Source organism: Notamacropus eugenii, chromosome 6 (assembly GCF_028372415.1).
Source record: "Notamacropus eugenii isolate mMacEug1 chromosome 6, mMacEug1.pri_v2, whole genome shotgun sequence".
NCBI lineage: Eukaryota > Metazoa > Chordata > Mammalia > Diprotodontia > Macropodidae > Notamacropus > Notamacropus eugenii.
The window spans coordinates 41,030,422-41,050,853 of record NC_092877.1 but is presented as its reverse complement, the minus strand read 5'-3'; the positions used below and the strand labels follow the sequence as shown (position 1 = coordinate 41,050,853).

Here is a 20,432-nt window from a genome sequence, read left to right as displayed (position 1 = left end):
AGCCTGGAGTCAGGAAGACTCATCCTCCTGAGCTCAAATCCAGCCTCAGACACTGACTAGCTGCGTGTCCCTGGGCAAATCACTTAACCCTGTTTGCCTCAGTTTCTCATCTGTAAAATGAGCTGGAGAAGGAAATGGCTAACCTCTCCAGTATCTTTGCCAAGGAAAACTCAATGAGGTCACAAAAAGTTGGACACAAGTGAAATGACTTAACAACAGCAGTAAAACATAACCATCTCCTGGGTCCTCTTTTAGAAGACAAGTATCCCTGGGAAGGTCCCTAAACACCTGATAGTCCGTAACTTCTTTCACAGTTGAGGACACTGAAGCATAGATGACTTACACAAGGTAAACGATGGAGGCAGGATTTGAACCCAGTTCCTCTTATTCCAAAGAGCTAGTGCCCTTTCCACTACACCATGTGTTCTTTCACCCACATGGTGAATGACTTGATCATCTCTTCACTCCATGAAATGAGGCACCCAGCAGAAGTCAACAGCACAGGGGCCTTTGGCAGGGGAAGACCTCCAATGAAGTGGAGGTAGCAGAAAAAGGATTTTGCCCAAGATCAGGCTTATTGACTTGTTTCTGAGCCTCCTCAGCTGGATCTAGTGGACTGCAATCCCCTAAAGCACTAACCAAGCCCTGGGGGCATCATTGTCCCATAGAGATGGCCAATTCCTTCCTGCCAGCGAGTCCCTCAGAGGCCCTAACTTCAGTTTGCTCAGAGGCTGGATCCAGCACATGCCAATGTTCCAAGAGTAACCCGGCCTCAGCCTCCCTTCCTAAAACCGGCTCCTTGTCCTAGAACATCCTCTAAAAGATCTCCGGTGCTTCAACCTCTAAACTGAGACCAGTCTGAGTGCCTACCTCCAGATAGGATGTCATGCCCTAAAACTCAATATGGCTTTGAGTATAAATTGATAAACTAGGAGAGGGCAGCAGGATACCTCCCTCAGGTGTCTTGTCCATCCTGCTTTGAGCCAGAGTCAGGAAAGGGCACTTGCTTCCTGTACCTTTCTCCCACAGGTGTACTATAGCCCACTCATACTGACTCAAGAAAGCTGGTTGTTAATTCTCAGTGGGAGCATTTACACTTCAGAAATCAGCACAGGCTACAAATTAGTGTTTAATTTATTGTTTTGTTGACTGACCTAGACTTAAGAAAGTGATGGAAAATATTAATAATACAAATTAAATATTTTCAGAGTGGTAGTTGTTAAAGTTTACCAGCACATACCTGATTTCTACCCACGCAATGAGAACCTGGATCAAAGGACTGAACCATGGGTCAAAGAATCTTCTCCCCATAATGGTGCCTGAAATTCCACCATTAGTGATATTTTCCTTGGCGTTTTAAGGCTCTTCAATTTCTAAAAGCCTCCTGTTAGTTATCAAGGATTAAACTGTAGTGGGGTGGGGAGGGGTCTCAACTTTGCTTGTGTTAGGGACCCTTTTGGCAATTTAGTGAACTCTTAGGCCCCTTCTCAGAATATTTTAAAGTGAATAAAATATGTAGTATTATCAAAGAAACTAATTATAATGAAATGAAATAATCAAAATTTTTTTTTGCAAAATTAATGAACCCTAAGTTAACAACATCTGAATTAGTTAAATCTTCTCCCCATACTCCACCTCTCATCGTGTTAGTGGAGTACTTTTAGACATGACAATAAGAACACCGGGAAGGCTGGCTAGGGACCAAATAAGAGAGGAGTACCAAAAATGAAAGGGAGGTCCTAAACACCACTGGTGCTGCCTTCATCAGTTTGCTGAGGGTTTGGTTCTTGCTCTGATTCAAACATGCAAATGATCAAAGCTGACAGACACATAAGACCCTGATTAATGAATTTGCTAGTCATCTGGTCGAGGATTAACTTGTTGGTCTTCAGCCCTGGAGAGTATTTTCTCACTCATACATATACCTAAATATGAGCATATATACACATATATAACTATATATAGACATGTTATCATAGCAATGCAAATGTCTACAAACATTCACATTCAAATATGTGCATGGATATGCACATGCACATTTTAATTTGGTTTGATTACATTTAATATAAAAAATGACAATCTGTATAAACCATGGTTCAGGCTTCTGCCAGGCATCCCTAGATTTCCATTCATAAATTATTATCCCCAAGGAATACTCATAGCATAAAGCCACATGCCCCAAGTCCAATATACTGAAGCATTTTAGGGATGGTATTTTTCATAAATCTGATATTATTGTTGTTTTTGGCTGATGCTGCTTCTGGGTGAGGTTCCTTCATCAGGGGATGGGAATGGGAAGTAGTGCCTGGATCACTGGCCTGGATAAACCTGATCCCTTCTCCCTAATCCCCAGTACTGGAAAGAGGCTAGAGGGACTCATCAGGCTGAGCCAGACCAAGATGCAGCAGGATGTAACACCAGCCTGGATCCAGATGGACTGGCAGTGACCCTAGGGCACCTTAGACATTCAGTATAAGCAGATGTCTAATAGCATTAAAATCCCAGTCATCTCCCACCCCCAATCACTCCTACCTGGACCAGGAGACTGATACAGGTACAAAACAGGGCTGGAATTACCCACACCTCAAAGATGCTGCTGCCACCCCTGGGTACCACAGCTCCATCTGAAGATGACAGCTCCAAAACAGCTGTTCACCACCCTGTTTATTCTCAGTTCTTTGCATTCATTGTTCTTACCTTTGTTAAAATAGTCGCAGTCATAAGCTGAAAAAGAGAAAGAGAGAGATGTCTCCAAAAATTCTTCCAAGGGAATGGTTTCTAGAATAGAGTCTCAGGATAGGCAAAGTGAACACTCCCCTAAACTCTGGGTTCCCCTTTGGTCTGTGCCCCATGTCTCAGGACATGGAGCCTGATAGTCTACCTCCCTTAACTCTGCAAATTGTATCATCAAGAAAGTAGGAAAGAGAAAGGAAGGTGGGGGGAGTGGGAGAGGGTGAACTGCCATTCAAATGTTTGAAGGACTGTCAAGGAGAAGAGGGATTAGACTTATTTCACCTGTTCTCTAAATAGGGAAAAACCTAATTATATACATTTTGTCTTCCGTATTAGAATGGAAACTCATTGAGGACACTCATTGTTTTCTCTCTCTATTTTTTTTGTAATTCTTAGCACTGTACTTGGCACATAGTGTTTAATAAATACTTGCTGATTGATTTACCAATGAAATTACAGTGACCAGCTTTTAGCTCAGTATAAATGATTTTAATTCAGTATAGATAAAAACTCACTATCCATCTATGGAAAAATGCTTACTATGCAAAAGTGAAATGGATGCCTTGTTAGGTAGTGAGCTTCCCATCCTTTGACAAACTCAAGCAGAGGCTGTCATGAAAACTGTAGAAAGAGGGGTTCCTTCCCCAAACTAGGAAAGTGAGAGTACATGATTTTCAAGGCTCATTCCAACACAAATCACCTACATTCAGTCTAGCCTAGAAGAGAATATCTGAGCTCTGGGCACCCTCTAGTGACCACCATAGGGTACCACAGTCATTCAAGGGAGTCCATAAACATCTATAATAAGGCCATGTGGGATAGGGGAAGTTCCAGATTAGTAGCACATAGCTCAGGGCCCATTCTAGGAAGAAAATTGGTCATTGGTCCTAGAAAAGTGGCACACAGAGTGAAGTCATTGGTGGCAATGCAGTCCTGAATGTGAAAAGAGGAGGACCTTGAAAGACCACCCGAGCCCTCAATTCCTCCCTGAAAGTCCAACACTAGTGATGCATTTATGGAGATGAGGCAAAGCCTTTTATTATCATTCTCAAAGCCCTAGGTTGTGGATACTACATTTACTTGTATGCACATGTCTGTATGAGCTCAGTTAAATTATAATCTGTACAGGTTTCAGTTTCCCCATCTATATAATGTCAGGGACACTAGATAATCCTCATGGATCTTCTCAGCTCAGTTTATAGTTTCTATAGCTACCTGCCCATCCCTCCGCAAAAAAAAAAAAAAAAAAAAAAAAAAAAAAAAAAAAAAAAAACCTTGGCATGCATGAGTTTCAGGCAATACTAGGACTTATGATTTGTGTGGCCCTTAGGGCTACCCTTCACAGATGAATAGGAACCCAAAAAGGAGATGACTTGCCCAGTGCAGACACTCACGGCAGAGGCGGGGAGAGCGCCAGTCAATGGCAATCCCATGCTGGCAGCATTGATGGGCATAGGCAGATAAGCTTGTGCACAGGCATTCACAGTCTCCCCCTCGGCTACAGCCGCATGTGTCTGTCAAGCAATTGGAATAAAACCAGGTGACATCCACCTGAGGGACACAAAAAGAAGACCAAAGTAGAAACCATTAAGTTGGATTCTCCGGGACAGCTACCAAGAGCAGTGGGGGGTGGGGGGGAGGGGGAAGATGAGTGGGAGAGCCCTGCCAGCCCCTCCCCCAGGCAATTCACATTCTTCAAGCCAGCTGACCACAAGGGGGCAGATGTAGGGAGTACCTGGAGGAAAGAACTACTCTGAGATTTCCACAAAGGAATTATCCAGGACTTGGTAGCCAAGAGTCTGGTCCTCAGAGAAAATTAATCCAGAAAATTCAGCCCTCTTCCCTGATAAATGCTCTGTTGGTTCCAAGATTCACAGACTGGCATTAGGAGATAGGGGAGTAAGACAAGGTGCTCACAGAATGCCAAGGAATGGTCTAATATTGACCCTCAAGGCTGTGAAGCGTTATCACCAAGCAGGGTAACCAATCATTTTAAACAGGATTAAAAGACAGATTTATGCCGTAGCAGGCAGAATATTGAATAGCTAATAGAATTCTTCTAACAGAGAAAGGAAACCAAAATGGTATGGATTGAGTGTCCTTGAAGTGACAAGGGTCACGTATTTAGAGTGGACTATCCACATATCTGGAGTGGATTAGATGTGCCCCTCCCCCAGGAAATGCCTGAGGCCAGTACCTTGGACCTCTAGCTTTTACTCACCACAGGGTGGCAGGTTTCAAACACTTCACTCAGCAGAATGCTGCATTTTTTCTTAGCAAATGGCTCCCGAAGAGGGTTTAAGCTACATAGATCCCGAGGTTCAGAGCTGTCTGGGCACTAAAAGCAAGAAGGTAGGATCAGTGACACGGTCTCCATGGACTTGATCAATAAGTTCCAATGATATGGTTGGTTGGTCATTGTCCTTCATCTCAAAGAGGACTAAAATGACATCATTTTGTTAGAATCAAGGTTCAGTGTGTCCAACTGTGACTGACCAGACCAATATAAGCTCAGAAGGTTCTATCACAGGTCAGGCACAAATGGTCCACATGAACATTTGAAGCAGAGACGTCTCTAAATTTGCACATCTCATTTTTTTTTTTTTTTGAGCTACTGCAGTTCTGTTTTGCTCAAAGACCAAAGCACCTTCTTTGATGTGGGCATGTCATGCTAGGTAGTCTTTTGCCAGTATCTCCCATGTCACACAATTGGTTCCAAAGATGAGCCAAATGGAAAGTCTCAAATATCATTCTGACCAATGAGCCAGTCCCTCATTACTATCGCACCAAACTAGTGGATGAGGGAGATATGAGATATGCATTTGGACAGGGGGCTGGGGACCTAAGGGAGCAGCACTGACCCATGCACGTGTATAATCAGCCCACTGCCTTGAATCAAGAAAATTACCAAGGAGGAGGCATTTCCGGGTGAGAGCTCTTGCATGACTTTAAAATACAGGGATATGGACTGGACCTATGATGTCACTCAGATTTAGAAGTCTCAGACGAAGAAATTCCCTCTCCCAATACAAGTACAACCAAAAAGTTTTCTGTTGCCTGTGTCACTGAGAAATTGAATGACTTGCCTAGGTTCATCCTGCTAATCAGGGACAAGACTTGAAATCCAGGTATTCCTAATGCTGAGGATAGTGCTCTATCCAATACGCCACACTGCCTCTTGCTAGTTTTCAAACCAAGTCCCCATTAACTAAGACTTTTCCAGTCCAGGGATCTTCATCTTCAACAAATATTTATTAATTATATACTGTGTGTAGAGCAATGGAGAAGGCATAAAGTCTAAATAAATCTAGGCACTTTTCCCTCATGGGGTTCACAGTCTAGGAGAGAGATAAGACATCATTATACAGGGGGTTCAAAAAGTCTTCATGCATATTTTAAACTAAAAAGTATTAAGATTAAAGGCTGCCCTAAGACTTTTAGGACACCCTATATAAAAATACATTAAAAAGTTTATTAATAATAGCTAGCATTTACATGGTGTTTTACATATGCAATCTCATTTGAAAAGTGCTTTATACATGTTATTTTATCCTCACAACTGTCCTATAAGGTGGGTGCTAGTATTATCCCCATTTTACAGGTGAGGAAACTGAGACACAGAGAGATAAAATGGGTTATTCAGAGTCACACAGCTAGTAAGTACAAAATTTGAACTTAGGTCTTCCTGACTTTAAATTCTTCAGTCTATCCACCGCTCCATCTAGCTGCCTAATAAAACAAAGTGGTTTGTGAAATCTGAGAAAGAAGGTTGGTTAGGAATTCTTGGTTCAGGAAACTGATGGTGAAAGTGACTAATTCATGTTTCTTGTTATGTGCCTTGTACTAAAGTGTAAGTAAAAGTCCATTGGAATTATTATTATTCTGGCACATATCTTTCCCATGTGGTCATTCACTAACTCTCTTGGGATCATGAGCAGTGGTTTGAATAGATGGTGAACTTGAACTGCTCCTAGGAACCTCAATGTAGCCTTAGAGTGAAAGGCTGTGGAGAACTGAGAAATGTCATAGGTTCTGGCTAGACAGAGAGCAAGATCAGAGAGTATTTACCTCTACTGCAGCCCAGCTGCTGCCAAACTCCTGGGGATTTGTTAGCTCCAAGTTCTCTGGGGTCCTCATCTCATTGACTGTTTTCAAATCAAAGTTCCCACAGAGTCCAGCCAACATACCCTGAAGAAAAAGCAGAGATTACACACCACTAACTACTCCAGGGATCCTTCATAAAACACAAGGGTCAATCATAAACTGCCCCTCAATTCTTGTGAGTTCTGATATATCTTCAGATATTTGGTAACTCAGAATAAAAGAAATTAAACCTGTATGATCATGCAATAATCCCAAAATTCACCAGCAACCTGGGGCAAGGACAACGTATAAAAGGGGTGAAGAATGGGAAGTAAAGATTGTAGAAGAACTGGGAAAGATTAGAAGTTACAGAGAATCTACAAAAAATGTTAGAGCTAGAAAGGACTCTAGAGATTATCTATTTCAATTACATTTTATAGATGAAGAAACTGAGACCCCAAGAAAGGAAATTACTCAAGTTTTCAATGAGTTAGCGTCAAGATTGAGAATGGAACCCAAGTCTTAGTTAAGAGTCAAAATGATTTCTAAGTATGAAATTGAATTGATACTTCACCTTATCTTGTATTATCTTATTATTATCATAATAAGGCTTAGTCCATTTATAATGTATTAATTATTAAACCACTATATACTGATTGTATTATGTAAGCTTGAGCTCCCTAAACCTGCAACTAAAATCTGTGAATTTCCTTACCATGGGGGGAGATGACTCAACCTGGTCAAAGGAAGTTTGCCCTTCATGAAACTTTCTGAAGAATGTTAGTCAACTCTTGTGTTTCCCATTTCCATGACTATGGAAATTCCCCTCTCTGAGTCAAGCCAAATGCAAATCCATCCTTCATCTCTCTGTGTCAGACCAATCACAGTCTTAGCTTAGTTTTTACATCACTGGACGATTTTTGTACTGCTACCCTCTTACTTGTATAAAAAAGCTGTTCTGACCTTGGCTACTGAGGCGTCTTGGATGTCTTTTATTTGCATTTGCTAACCTTGCTAATAAGTTGATCATGCTTAGAACTTTGTGCCTTAGTTTCTCTTTATCACAGATTTTTCCCACAACACAAGGTCTCTTCTAGCTCTAATAGCTCTGTGGAAGGGGAGGTGCAGAAGGGGTGGAATTTAAGGGAGAAATATGAAAGAAATTCAGAGAGTTGGAAAAAGGATGAAGAGAAGTAAACAAGACCATGGTAGACAACAGAGGGGCAGACCATTTTCATCAAGTTCCCAGGTTCAGATGATCAGCTAAAGAAGGAAAGTTTGGTTGCTTAGTGAGTTAGAAAATTGAGGGCACAGATATTTTTATTTCTGTCCCTTATATCTCCAGTGCCTAGCAGATTGCCTTGCAATTAATAAATGCTCATTGAATTTAATTGGATTGAGTTCTATTATCTTGCTGTTGGACTGGAGATCCAAGGTCACAAGTCATTGGCCCCATGGTTTTCCTTACCTGCCACTGAGGCCCCATCTGCACATGCACTGTGGTCCGTTGGTCCCACAGGAGAGTGATGTGTTCATGAGGAAAATGCACCAGGGTGAAAAATCCAACTCGCCACATATGTATCTCCTGATTTTCATCCCAGAAACTCACAGGGCTCTGGAACATTCAGTCAATCAGCATTGTGTGTCAACTTTATTGCAGTGTTTTAACCCTTCCCTTTAACCTAACAAAACTTCTTGCTTAGAGACCATATATTTAAAGGTTAACTCAGGATGTCCAATTTAAGCTGATCTCAGAAACCTTCCAGGGGAGAAGAGATTGCTACAAGAAATAGAAGAGGTTTTCTCCCATTATATCTCAAGCAAACTATGTATCTTATTTGTAAACTACTTCCAGCTGTTGTTTCCTTGTTCCTTTGCTTGAACAATGTGTGTATGTTATAATGTGTAACTCACAGAGGTTTGGGGGAGTGGCCCATCACTTTTGGGGGACCTCGTCTAATAAACCTCTTTTTAAAACTTTTCACTTGTGGATTCATTATCAGCCAGTAATTTGCTGTCAGAAGTGGGATCTCTGATGGCTGACCCAAGAAGCCCAAAGGCTTACTGATAAGTCTCCAGGATCTCAGGATCAAGAGGAACAGGCTATCGCTTTTTTTGGCTTTACTTTCTTGCAATCAACTTAAACTTCATTCTAAAACTTTTTTTTTCAGTTCTGAGTTTGTTCTCAACTGGTAGCACCCAAGGATATCTCTTAATTCCCCAGGCCTAGTGAAATACTCTGGGTCCTTCCAGTCAGGCCTCTGGCAGCTACTAAACAAGTCTCTAGCCTCTAGTTACACTTTAGCCTCCTTACCAGAACCTCCCCTCCTCTGTCATTTATATCAGCCCCCACCTCTATCTGTCAGCCCTTGCCCCTAGTCAGGATCCTGAACTCATGGTTTTAATGTCCTAGTCTGGCCTCTAGTTTGCCCTGTCCCTGGTCCTTACCCTAGCTTTCAGTCCCTGCCTGTGCCACCAGCGCTGGACAAGACTAATAACATAAGAACTGAAGAAAGCTAATGGTTGCTGCCATAATAACGCAGAGCTGAGGACTCAGGCCTACCTCTGTCTGCCCTCCCACCCTTACCCCAAGTCTGATCACAGCCGAAGTCAAGCAGGGTACCAGGCTCTAAATCTGCCTTTAACATGCCCCTGAAAGGTTTCACTGCCCAGTGACGAGACCTCTCACCATGCTCTGGGCAACCATAAGACCAGTGAGGTCCCAGATCATCCAGGATTGGTTCCATTTCTCAAACCACAAAGCAGATATGATCGGGCACCAGGCGGGTAGTGGAAAGCACAGTTGCATTTCTACCAAACGATTATGTCTCCTTGAAGTCAGAGCCTACTTGGTTTTCTGGGCAAAGAGGTCCATGACAGGCACAGATCCCTGCACTTGTCACTGTCTGGTTCACCCTACTTCTCTCACTCCTTTACTTCTAAGACTTTGACTTCCATTTTGTAACTTGACCATGACTCACAGAAGGTAAAAGATCATAGAAGCACAGATTTGGAGCTGAAAGAGATTTTATTGGCCACCACATCTGTCCTCCTCATTTCACAGACTAGGAAACTGAAGTTAATTGACTTGCTCGAGATCACAAAGCTAATAAAGATCTGAGGCAGGTTTCCAATCCAGATATTCCTAACTCTAAGCCCAGGACCTTTTCCACTACATCATGCAGCCTTTCAAATGGTACATGAAGGAAACCTTACCTAGCCTGTCCTCCTTTAAGAGAAATAACAGAGACCTAGAAAGAGGAAATCACTCAATTCAAATTGCATAGGACCAAATTCAGGTCTCCTGACCCCCCTCCCCAATCTCAACCCTAATGCATGGGGTCTGCTAACTCCCGTGCTGCTGAGCTAACCTGCCCTTTGGACCTTGATTTCCATGCTCCTAACTTCAGTTTGACCTGCCTCTGATTAACTTCAATTCAGTATAGAAGACACAAGCCCAAGTATTCTCCAGATGACACCTGGTCTGTGTATTTCCCTGTCCCTCCACCACAGCATCACCAAGGCTTAACCTTACAGGAGTGCCTGTCTCATCATCAAAGATGAGAAGAGAGTTCCCAACGTTGATAGAAATAAATTTCCTGCAGATGATTCCAGTGTTGTAGCAGTTTACATTTTCCATAATGACGGAGAAGCTGAAATTTGATGTACTCTAAGAGAGAAATGAGAAAAAAACACAATTTTTACAGAAGCATAGAGGGTACACTGCTGGACCAAGTTAGCCCTGAGCTAAGCCAGTTTTTTTTACTCCTTCCCTTCGTCTTAGAAGGGCCTCTCCTTCCCACTATCACATTGACAGTTTCCTTGGTCAATTCACCCCTGCTAAAGTTTTAACTGATAAAGTTATCAGGGAACCCCTGAATTAAGGTCTGCTCTCTCCCCAAAATATCTGTGTGACCCCTCCTAAGTACAGCTGTGTTTTGATAGGGGACAGCTGAAGACACAAAGCTATAATGACAAAAGAACAAGCAGCATCACTGATACTTTGGGACAGTGGATCCACCTTAAATTATTACACAAGTAGTCATCCATTCTGCTTATACAGAGAAGTGCGCCTGACTCCAGGCCCTTGAAGTTCATTCCCACTCTTTTAGGCACTGTGCCCCATGCCCACACCTGGGTTCAGGCAGAGAATCAGTCAATACCAGAATCCTCCATTCTGCCCTTAGACCTCTCAAGTGAGTTATAGAAGACAGATGCAGGACAGAAGCTCCAGATCTGCTTACCTTCACCAGGTGCATTTTACAGGTCCCCACAAAATCAAATGGGAGTCCATCAAACGTTCGATAGTGTCGGTCACCATAAGCAGTACAGGTGGCAGGGCAGGGGTGGAAAGTACACTGAAAGGAGCCATGTTGGCACACGCTGGAAGAGAAAATAGACTCACTGGCAACACAGTTAAGCTATACCTACATTGTGCCTATCCTTCTGGTTGGCTAATTTTCTACTCATTTTTTTGTCCCTTCTTACAAATATAGCCCCATCATATACCCAAACACACACATAAATATATACTTCATCTCTTCTCCCTCTCCCCTCTCTCCCCTCCCCCGTAAGGATAACAAAAATTGTCCATTTGATTGACCACTTAGTTTAATGGAGGTGGATTAATTATGCAAAACACGTTGGTTAAAGGAAGGAGGAGAAGGGGCTGTTCTGCGGAATATAGATACACCAGGTACACACATCAGCTCTTGGCTCAACATGGTTTTCTCTGAAATCTGGTCACATGGGGAGGGGTCTTCTGTGGAGGGAGGAGAAGAGGCAAGGTGGAACACCTAGGAGGCATCTAATTTAACTTTTATTATTATGTCTATAATCATGTCCCTTTTTTCTCTTTGTATCACCTCTGCCACAACCACTAGGCATTCACTGTACATAGAAAATAATAAATGAACTGAATCTCAGTCAAGTTGGGGTTTCACCAGCCTGACCCAACCAAATCCAGATTCTTTCCAAAGGTGACAGGATCTCCCAGCCCCTCTCTTTGGGGCTTCTGCCTTTGATCTGACCTTCCAGAACAAGAGAAAGGAAATAAACTCAGTCCCACTGGTCTGGTGGGGGGCAGGAGAGAAAAGGTGCAAGAGGAGAGAGGCAATGTGAGAACATCAGGTCTGCTGCTGCTGCTGGAGCTACTAGTGGCTGAGCGAGAGCCAGGACTCTGTCCAGAGCCCCAAGGTTGGGGCGGGGAACAACAACTGCTAAAGGCAGCTGAAGAACATGAGTTGTTTTATCTGCCCACCAAGTAGAGATGGAGTGTGGGTGGCTGAGCAGTGGGGAACAACATCCACCAAGGTGAGGATGGATGGGGAAGGTGGAAACTGAGAACCTAATGAGAGGCAGAGGGAGGCGGTCAACGCTGGGGCAGGGAGATGCTGAGAGTGAGCATGACTGGGATTTGTCTGAGGTTGAGGCAGTGGGAGGAGGCATCTAGCAACAGCCCAGCAATGGTGAAGGGCCTTCAAAACCCCTAGAGTTTGAGGGACCCCCTCCAGAGGAGGTCTGAGGAAGGCAATGCCAATGACTCCCTGCCTTTGGGGCCAGTGTCATTGCAGAGGGAAAGGGGAAGCTACATTTTGGCCCCTTGAGACAAGGGAGGGGGCTGATAGCAAATCCAGAGCACAGGCCAGCAAGAGCTGGCCCAAGGCCTGAAACAGGGAAGGGGTGCTAAAGGAACCTCATAGGCATTTAAGGGTTTTGCTCATAGATTTAAAACAGAAAGTTACCGTAAAGATTAAGTAATCCAGTCTTCCTACTTTACAGATGATGAATCGAAGGAGGAAGGAAAGAGGGGGAGGGAGAGATGGAGGAGGAAAGGAGGGAGGGACGGAGGGAGGGACGGAAGGAGGGAGGGAGGGAGGGAGGGAGGGAGAGAGAGAGAGAGAGAGAGAGAGAGAGAGAGAGAGAGAGAGAGAGAGAGAGAGAGAGAGAGATTGAAGCTTTCATAGGACTTTGCAGGTTTCCCAAGGATGCCAAGTTATGAGCTAGGCAATTCTCAGGCATCTTTTAAAAATCCTAGTAGTGAATGGTGGGGAAGGCCAACTAATGTGAACTCAAGTGATTAATCAGCCAACTACTTGCCTTCTCAAAGTTGTTCATTCACCTTGATCCTTGATCCCAGAGCAGGGTTACTCAAATCGGGCAGCTCAGGTTTCATGTTATGGGATGCAAGTTGCCCACACACAGTCATACACACACACACACACACACACACACACACACACACACACACGCAAATGCAGTTGTACAGACACATATACATGTGCATATGGAAGGGCAATGAGAAGAAAAGGAAGATCTCCCAAGCAGCCCAGAGAGCCCCAGATCACCCCACAATGTGCCCATACTCGGAGGGATGGGTTATCAGAAGAGTGACTGCTGTCAGCTTACCAAGTATGGCAGGAAGAATTGACCATATCCCCAGGGAAGTATTCCTTCCCCTTCCAGGAACATGGGCACTCATTCGGCACAAAGCATTCATCCCCGTGTTTCACCAACCTGCAGATACACATGCAGATAGAAGGTTAGACATCAGTTGTCCACATCTCCTAAGAGGTGGAGCAGGACCACCCTGCTCCAAATGGTCCTCATATAATCTGAGCCCATACACTAGGTAGTTCTTGGTGTATTTACTGCAGGTCTTTGGCCACAGTCCTCCAGCATCTCCTGGATTCCCCAATTCCCAGTAGTCACTGGTTGAATAAACTGTAGCCCCAGTCCCAAACCAGTAAGAAATGCAGCTTATGGCTGCTGCTCAAGGTGTATTCCTGGCCCTGGCACATCCAAGGTATCAGTGCTTTGCTATGTCATTGCTCTCCCTCTCTCCCCCAACACACACTATCCTGTCTGATCAGCAATGTAATTCATTTCAAACTTACTAGGTGCCTACATCTAGACAGGAAGGTCTATGGTAGCAGCTGATGGATGCAAAAAATTTATAATGAGCTCTGCTAAGACTTAGTTTTCAAAGTTGTTGCACAATGCTCTTAGTACTATTCTGTAAGATAGGTGGAATAAATATCACCCTTCCCATTTTATAGAGAAGTAAACTGAGGCTTAGAGAGGTCACACATGATTGCCTGAGATCACACAGTATATTTCCAAAAGTTCTGACTCCAACCTCTTCTTTCCACCCCTCCAGCATGGTACCTCTTTCAAAGACTTGATTTCTTCCTTCAGGAAGCTACCTCATCTGGTCACCTTCCATTCTGCCAGAGGCCCTCTCCAGTAAGCCAGAGTGACCTTATTCTTTACTCAGTGAGGGCATGATTATACCTGAGCACAACCAGCCAGACCTCCAATCCTTCCAGTGCTCTTGGAAAATGGTGTAAGGGCTACTCAAGGCAGGTAAAAGTTAATGGTTCTGGGTCTGAGTTCCTGAGCCTCATTTATACAAGCTGCTAATGACCTGGTCATTAGGAGCAGCCTATGTCACCAAAGGAGACAGAAGAGAAATAATTATTAATAACCAATGATTTGAGGAGATCCAGAGGTCTCCCTTTTTCTATATTCTTCATTTCAAAGTTCGGTCTCTTGAAGGACACTACTGATAATGGGATGGTAGTAACTCCCCTCAATCTTGGTGAGACTCCATGAAAATTTCTACTCAGGTTTGGATGGGATAAATTCTTTGAACAGACTGACCAAGGCTTGATAATTTAGAAGTAAATGACATGATCAAAATTCATTGTAATATTCGTTCTCTCACCAATCAAAATTGATTGTCACCCTCAGGAATATCCCTCTTCCAAGGGCTGTGAATCTGTCACCATGATGATCTTTGGCATTCAAGAGTGTCACTGACCTTTTATTAAAATGCTAGCATCATTAATAAAATAATTTATTATCCAGAAATTATGTCTCTTGCACTTTGTTTAATACCACAAAGCTTAAGAAATGCTAGTAAATAAATGCGTGTCTTCTGGAATGCCATCATAGTTTCTAGAAAGGGCAAGTTCACTCCCCAGTTGTTCCATTAACCCTCCCTGTGACTTCCCAAAGCAAAACACCCCTCTCAAGTGATCGTTCTAGTATGTATGCTACTTCCTCCTCTTAGAACTTAAGCTTTCTCAAGATTAAAACTCTCTTGGTTTTCTATTTCTAGAATAAAGTGGTACTTAAATGTTTTTTTTATTCATTCATTCACTCATTCATTCTGCTAGACCACCTGCCTGAGATGGGGTAATCACACACTCAATCTTGTACTAGACTCTCCACCAATCCAACCAGTATGTTTGTCTAGATGAGTACTTAGACACGTTGAATAAGTGTGAATATGTCCCTGTGTGTACAATGTGCTTGACTACATGTGTACTTTGGGATAGGCAGCTGTACACACAGCCATAGTCCACTACTGTGGGCCCATAACAAGTGTACGTAGATTAACCATCAAGCCATCCCTGTTTGGGAGTCTAGGGATGGCAGGGGTGTGCCAGAAACTGAACTATGCCTTTGAATTTCCATGTTTCTGCCCAGTTCTCAGACAGAGGGAGTCTCTGCTCCAATCTTTGCAGATGTTCAATCCCAACCCTCCTCCCTCAGGTCCCTACTTGATCCCTATTGCTTCCAATTACTCATCCATTTTTATTTGACTTGTACGTTCAGGTTTGAGCCCCTATGGCCTCCAGAGGCCACAAGCTCTCATTTCTGCTACCCTGAGAGGTTACTTCATTTCCAACTCTTCAGCCACCTTTTCTACAGTCTTGCCCAAACTATAGTACATACATCCATATGCCAAGCCTTGCTATAGTACATACATCCTAACTCCCTTCTCCCTCTATTTATGGAACCAGGATTAAATCAGTTCTATTATTTTCATAGAAAGGGGTGTATCAAGCTACTCTGCTATGGCCTACTCCCCGCCCCTGTAACTTTCACAGCTAAAATGCCCCATCTCTGGCTGTCTCTTCCCTATGTGTATTTTCTCTCACTATTAAAATATAACCTGCAAGGCAGGATCTGTCTTTGCTTTTAAATTCGTATCTTCATGGCTTAGCACAGTGTTTGGCACATAGTAAGGGATCAATAAATGCTTTTCATTCATTCCTTCATTAATCCATCTATATTGTTCTAAACAGAATTCTAGGAACCAACTGCTCAGGCTTTTGGCCCCATGCCTGAGGCATTTTTCTTTTATTTCTGTTCCACGGTCTGAATCAGGCCCTAACACTCATCATGGTGACAGATGACATTCCACGGGCTAAAGGACACAGTTTAAAGACTGCAGATCAGGCCTTAGACCTGCCAAGTTAGACAGGCTGAACTTTAATAAATAAAATCTCTCATCAGACATCTCATCCCAACGACAGCTCATAAAATGTCTTCTTTATGAGAATATTGAAGAGCAATCCAAGGGCCTCTTGCGATCTCAGTATGCAGTGTCCACAAACATAGGACACACGGCTTGCAACACATACATTGTGTATGTACACACAGAGCATGATGTGGTAAACACTGAGTAGTCAGGAGGACCTGAGATTAAATCCTGCTCCAGACACCTGCACAAGTCCCTTGATCTTTCTCAGTCTCAATTTCCTCATCTGTAAAATGGGCATAATAATAACATCTACCTTATAGGAAGGATCATTGTGAGAATCAAATGAGATACTATATATTAAGTGCTTTGTAAACGTTAAAGTTCTTTGTAAATACTGTCTATTATGACGTTGATTATTATTAACATATATGATATACACTCTTGTGTATGCACATGCATTAGCTGACTCCACAGTCCTGAATACAGAAAAGGTGAAGCTAAGAAGTTACCTGGAATTTCATCTAAATTGGAAGAGTTGAGAGAGAAGGACAATCAAGGGCAAGCAGAGAGAGGGTCTGGCCCCTGTTCTCTATATAAGGATTAAACTTGCTGTGTTCAGCCCCAATGAAAAAAACAGGGAGGCAGAGGTCTAGGAAGGCAATTTTCAGCTTGCTTGATAAAAGAAAAAGTTTCCTAATAATTAGAGATGTCCCAAATTAGAATGGGCTGTTTTGGGAGATGGTGAGTTCTCCATCAATGGAGGTATTTAAGGAAAAGCTGAATGCTCTCTTGATCAGGGATGAGATTCCATGCCCTCTGATTCCACACCTTCCAGTCCTAAGCGTGATCTCAGGACCCACAGATGTGGTCAGGATATGTAACGAGCTGTAGAGCTGACTTGGGAACAATGACCCAATAGGACCCCCAAAATCACCCAGCCCAGAAGCTGATCAGAACATTTTCACCACTAGTTCCCAGGGCTGAGTTCCCAAAACACAGCCAACAACCAATACAGAGACAAGCAAGCAGAGATGCCAAGAGCACCATGTTCCAGGACTCTGAGTTATCTCCCTACAGACCCAGCCTCGGCATCCTCTAGGGTAGGGGTTTGTTGTTCTGGACCCCTTTGGAAATCCAGTGAAGCCAAGGAACACCTTATAATAATGTTCTTAAATGAATAAAGATTTAAAAGGATTAAAAGGAAACAAATGACATTTAGATATAGTTATAAAACTTTTTTATAATTCACTGACCTTGGTTAAGAACCTCTGTCATAAAGGAAAAGATGCTCCTATAAACAATATTCTTCATCAGGAGTTGTGGGGTAGAGAAACTTTTGTCATGTGCCCATAGAGTTTCTTTTCTATGCCCAGACCAAAACCTATACAGTCAGTAACAACTGTTGGGCATCCTCTTGTCCCTAGAGTCAGGCAACTGGGACTAGACTAGGTAAAATGGAAATTACAGAATGGGGTCAGAGAAAGAAATCTAGAACCATAGAACATTTGAGCTGGAAGAAACCCTAGAGGTGGTCTTGTCATAGGATCATAGATTTAGAGATAGAAGGGACCTTAGAGGGCATAGAGTCCAAGCCCCTCATTTTACAGATGAAGAAACAGAGGCATCATGTTTAAGAGACTTGCCTGGGATCCCATAGGTAGTAAGTACAGAACCTGGGCCTTCCTAATTTCAAGTTTGGTGTTCTACAGGCTATACTGTGCTACAAAAAAGGAAAGACATTCAGTAATAAGAAGTGATTTTGCTTGAAATCACAATAATTTGATGGCAAAGCTAAGAATAGAACCCAAGCCTCCTGACTCCTCAGTCAGTGATCTTTTCACTCTCCCATGCAGCCTCTTTTGGGATTCTCTAGGTAGGAATGAAGAATCCAAGAATATTATAATTGAAAGGGGACTTGGCAGCCATCTAGTCTGGCACACACTTGAAAAAGAATCCTTATTACAGTAGACCCAACTTTTGCCTGAAGAATTCTAAGGAAGGGAAACCCTTTGATATTTACCCAAATAGTGCCAGTCCTTATCAGATCTTGGCAGCGTCCCTTGGCTATATAAGACCTTCTTTGGGCCTATAAGCATTTCTCAGGCTCTGTCTGCCCCCCAACCCTTCAAAAAGAAAAATATCTCCTACTTATAGTCATCCCTCTGGAGAAAGAACTCTTATCTTTATCATTCCTTTCAGTAAAAAGAGAAAACCACCCAATCAAGACTAGTCTATTAAGCAATGATACTCCATGGGTATCAGGAAGCTACTCAGCCCCATCCATCCTGGTATCCCTACCCCCCACTAGTGACTGGAATTTCATTACCATGGCTTCATTCCTTGGGTCTAATTCACTGACTCCTATTAAAAATATAAATAGATCCAAAAGGGAGAAGAGCAAACCTGAATATCAATCAGAGGCATCTTCATGTGAATTGCCATGGAAGGCATTTGAACGCCTCTCCTTCCTGACAATCTGTATTCTTAAAACAGATCTGTCCATGTCATTCTCCTGCTCAATAATCTTTTACTGGCTTCCAATCTCCTCTCAGATGAATTACAAAATTCTTAGCCTGTCATTCAAAGCTCTCCACAATCTAGCTCAAGTCTTGTTTTATATCATTTTCCTTCAATCATTCTTTATTTCATTCAGATTATCCCTTCCCTTTACATAATATTCCCATCTCCTGCCTCCCTATCTTTACATATATGTCTACCCATATGCCTGAAATGCATTCTCTCCTCATGCTATTTTTTTTTTAATATGCATGGACATGTGAGGTGTTGTAGTCTCTGGCTAGACTGGAAAGCTCCTTGGGGGTAGGAACAGCTTTTACTTCTGTCTTTGTATCCCTCTAGCCTAGAAAAGTGTTAGGTATAAATAAAGTAGGCATTTAACAAATGTCTGTTGGTTGGTTGAGTTTCAGAATCCCTCTTTTCCTGCAAGGTTCAGTTCAAACATGACTTCTTATATGACTTCCTAGTTATTCCAAGTTTAATAGAGACAGCAGGGCTGGATACATACCCTTGGGGACAGGTACAGCCTGAGACACAGGGTCCTTGGGCAGGCACAGTCAGGTTCAGCAGCTGGTGCTCACATGTCCTCTCTCTGCTCAGTGCAAGGTCAGCATGGGGGTCGGTACAGTTCACAAAGACCTGACCCAGAGGGCAGGCAGAGACTGAAAGACAATCAGGGGCAGTAAAGGACACGGGATTGTAGGTAATAGGAGGTAAGAGAAACATGCCTTAAACTTGGTTCACAGGGTAGGGAGAGGATAAACCTCTGGTACAATTCTAGAGCCCCCTACAATCTATGACTTGAGAAAATGCAGTCCAGATTTGTCAAAGATCACCATTCTATTCCCATTCCAGAATCTTTCTTTCTCCCAGACCCAGAATGTTTCGTTGCTATCTTCCTTAAGGAACAACCATCAAATAGAAAAGAGAAATTTCCACAAGGCTTTAAATCACCTGAACCCCTGTAATCTGCAGTGTGTAAGGCAATCCTTGGGATACGTTATTAAGGGGCAGAATCATAAGTCTCTCTTTTCAGGTGGAAGATTTCTCAGGGGTAAAAGAAAAAAAAAAGCTGGTGTGTGTATGTGTGTGTGTGTGTGTGTGTGTGTGTAAGTATGTGTGTGTGTGCACGCGTGTTGAGCTTGGGCAGAGTGGAAGAATATGATGACTTTTTAAAATTTTATAGAATCATAAGTTTAGAGCTAGAAGGGACCTTAGAAATCATTGTCTGACCTCATTTTACAGATAAGGAGACTGAGGCTCAGAGAGAGTGATTTTCCCAGGGCCACACAGCTAGTAAGTACCTAAGGTAGGATTTTAATCAACTACTTATGCATATACACACACATAAGCCCACCAACCAGGCTTCTTTAACATAATGGAGTTAAGTTTCACATTTAACACCCATGCAACTCTGACCAAATAACTTCCTTTATGTGAAGGCTGATTTGATGTTCTCCAAGATCCCTTCTGGCTTTAAACTCTGGGAACCCATGTCTGGGTGACTGTGACCAGACAAGGTCCATGAAGTTACTTGACTAATGTGTTTCTACCATCTCCCTACACCTGTCAGCCCCTGTAGACTGCTCCCTCACCCCACTCACAACTCTACCTCAGGGTGGAATCTTATTTGTATCCCCAATGCTTAGCACAGTGCCTGGCACGTAGTAGGGGCTTAATAAATGTTTACCGTACTGTGTAACAATGTGATTCCACTTCATTCCCTTCAGACAGTGCAGATGGCTCTCCCAGTACAAAGATTTTATCAGGTTCCCCTCCATGATTAGCTCATCATGGTGCAACGGAAAGAGGGTTAGCTTTTGCA

At 43.0% G+C, this 20,432-nt stretch overlaps 1 protein-coding gene across 1 annotated transcript in view; it reads right to left on the bottom strand.

The window, feature by feature from the left end:
- OTOG (otogelin) overlaps positions 1 to 20,432 on the bottom strand; it is a 111,965-nt gene that overhangs the window by 48,485 nt on the left and 43,048 nt on the right. Inside the window, exons 25-33 of the mRNA XM_072621406.1 lie at positions 19,116 to 19,269; positions 13,225 to 13,332; positions 11,061 to 11,199; positions 10,352 to 10,486; positions 8,285 to 8,431; positions 6,802 to 6,921; positions 4,955 to 5,071; positions 4,128 to 4,284; positions 2,698 to 2,724 (exon numbers count right to left, since the gene is read on the bottom strand). Coding sequence (XP_072477507.1) covers positions 2,698 to 2,724; positions 4,128 to 4,284; positions 4,955 to 5,071; positions 6,802 to 6,921; positions 8,285 to 8,431; positions 10,352 to 10,486; positions 11,061 to 11,199; positions 13,225 to 13,332; positions 19,116 to 19,269 — 1,104 coding nt within the window. The remainder of the gene's footprint in view (positions 1 to 2,697; positions 2,725 to 4,127; positions 4,285 to 4,954; positions 5,072 to 6,801; positions 6,922 to 8,284; positions 8,432 to 10,351; positions 10,487 to 11,060; positions 11,200 to 13,224; positions 13,333 to 19,115; positions 19,270 to 20,432) is intronic.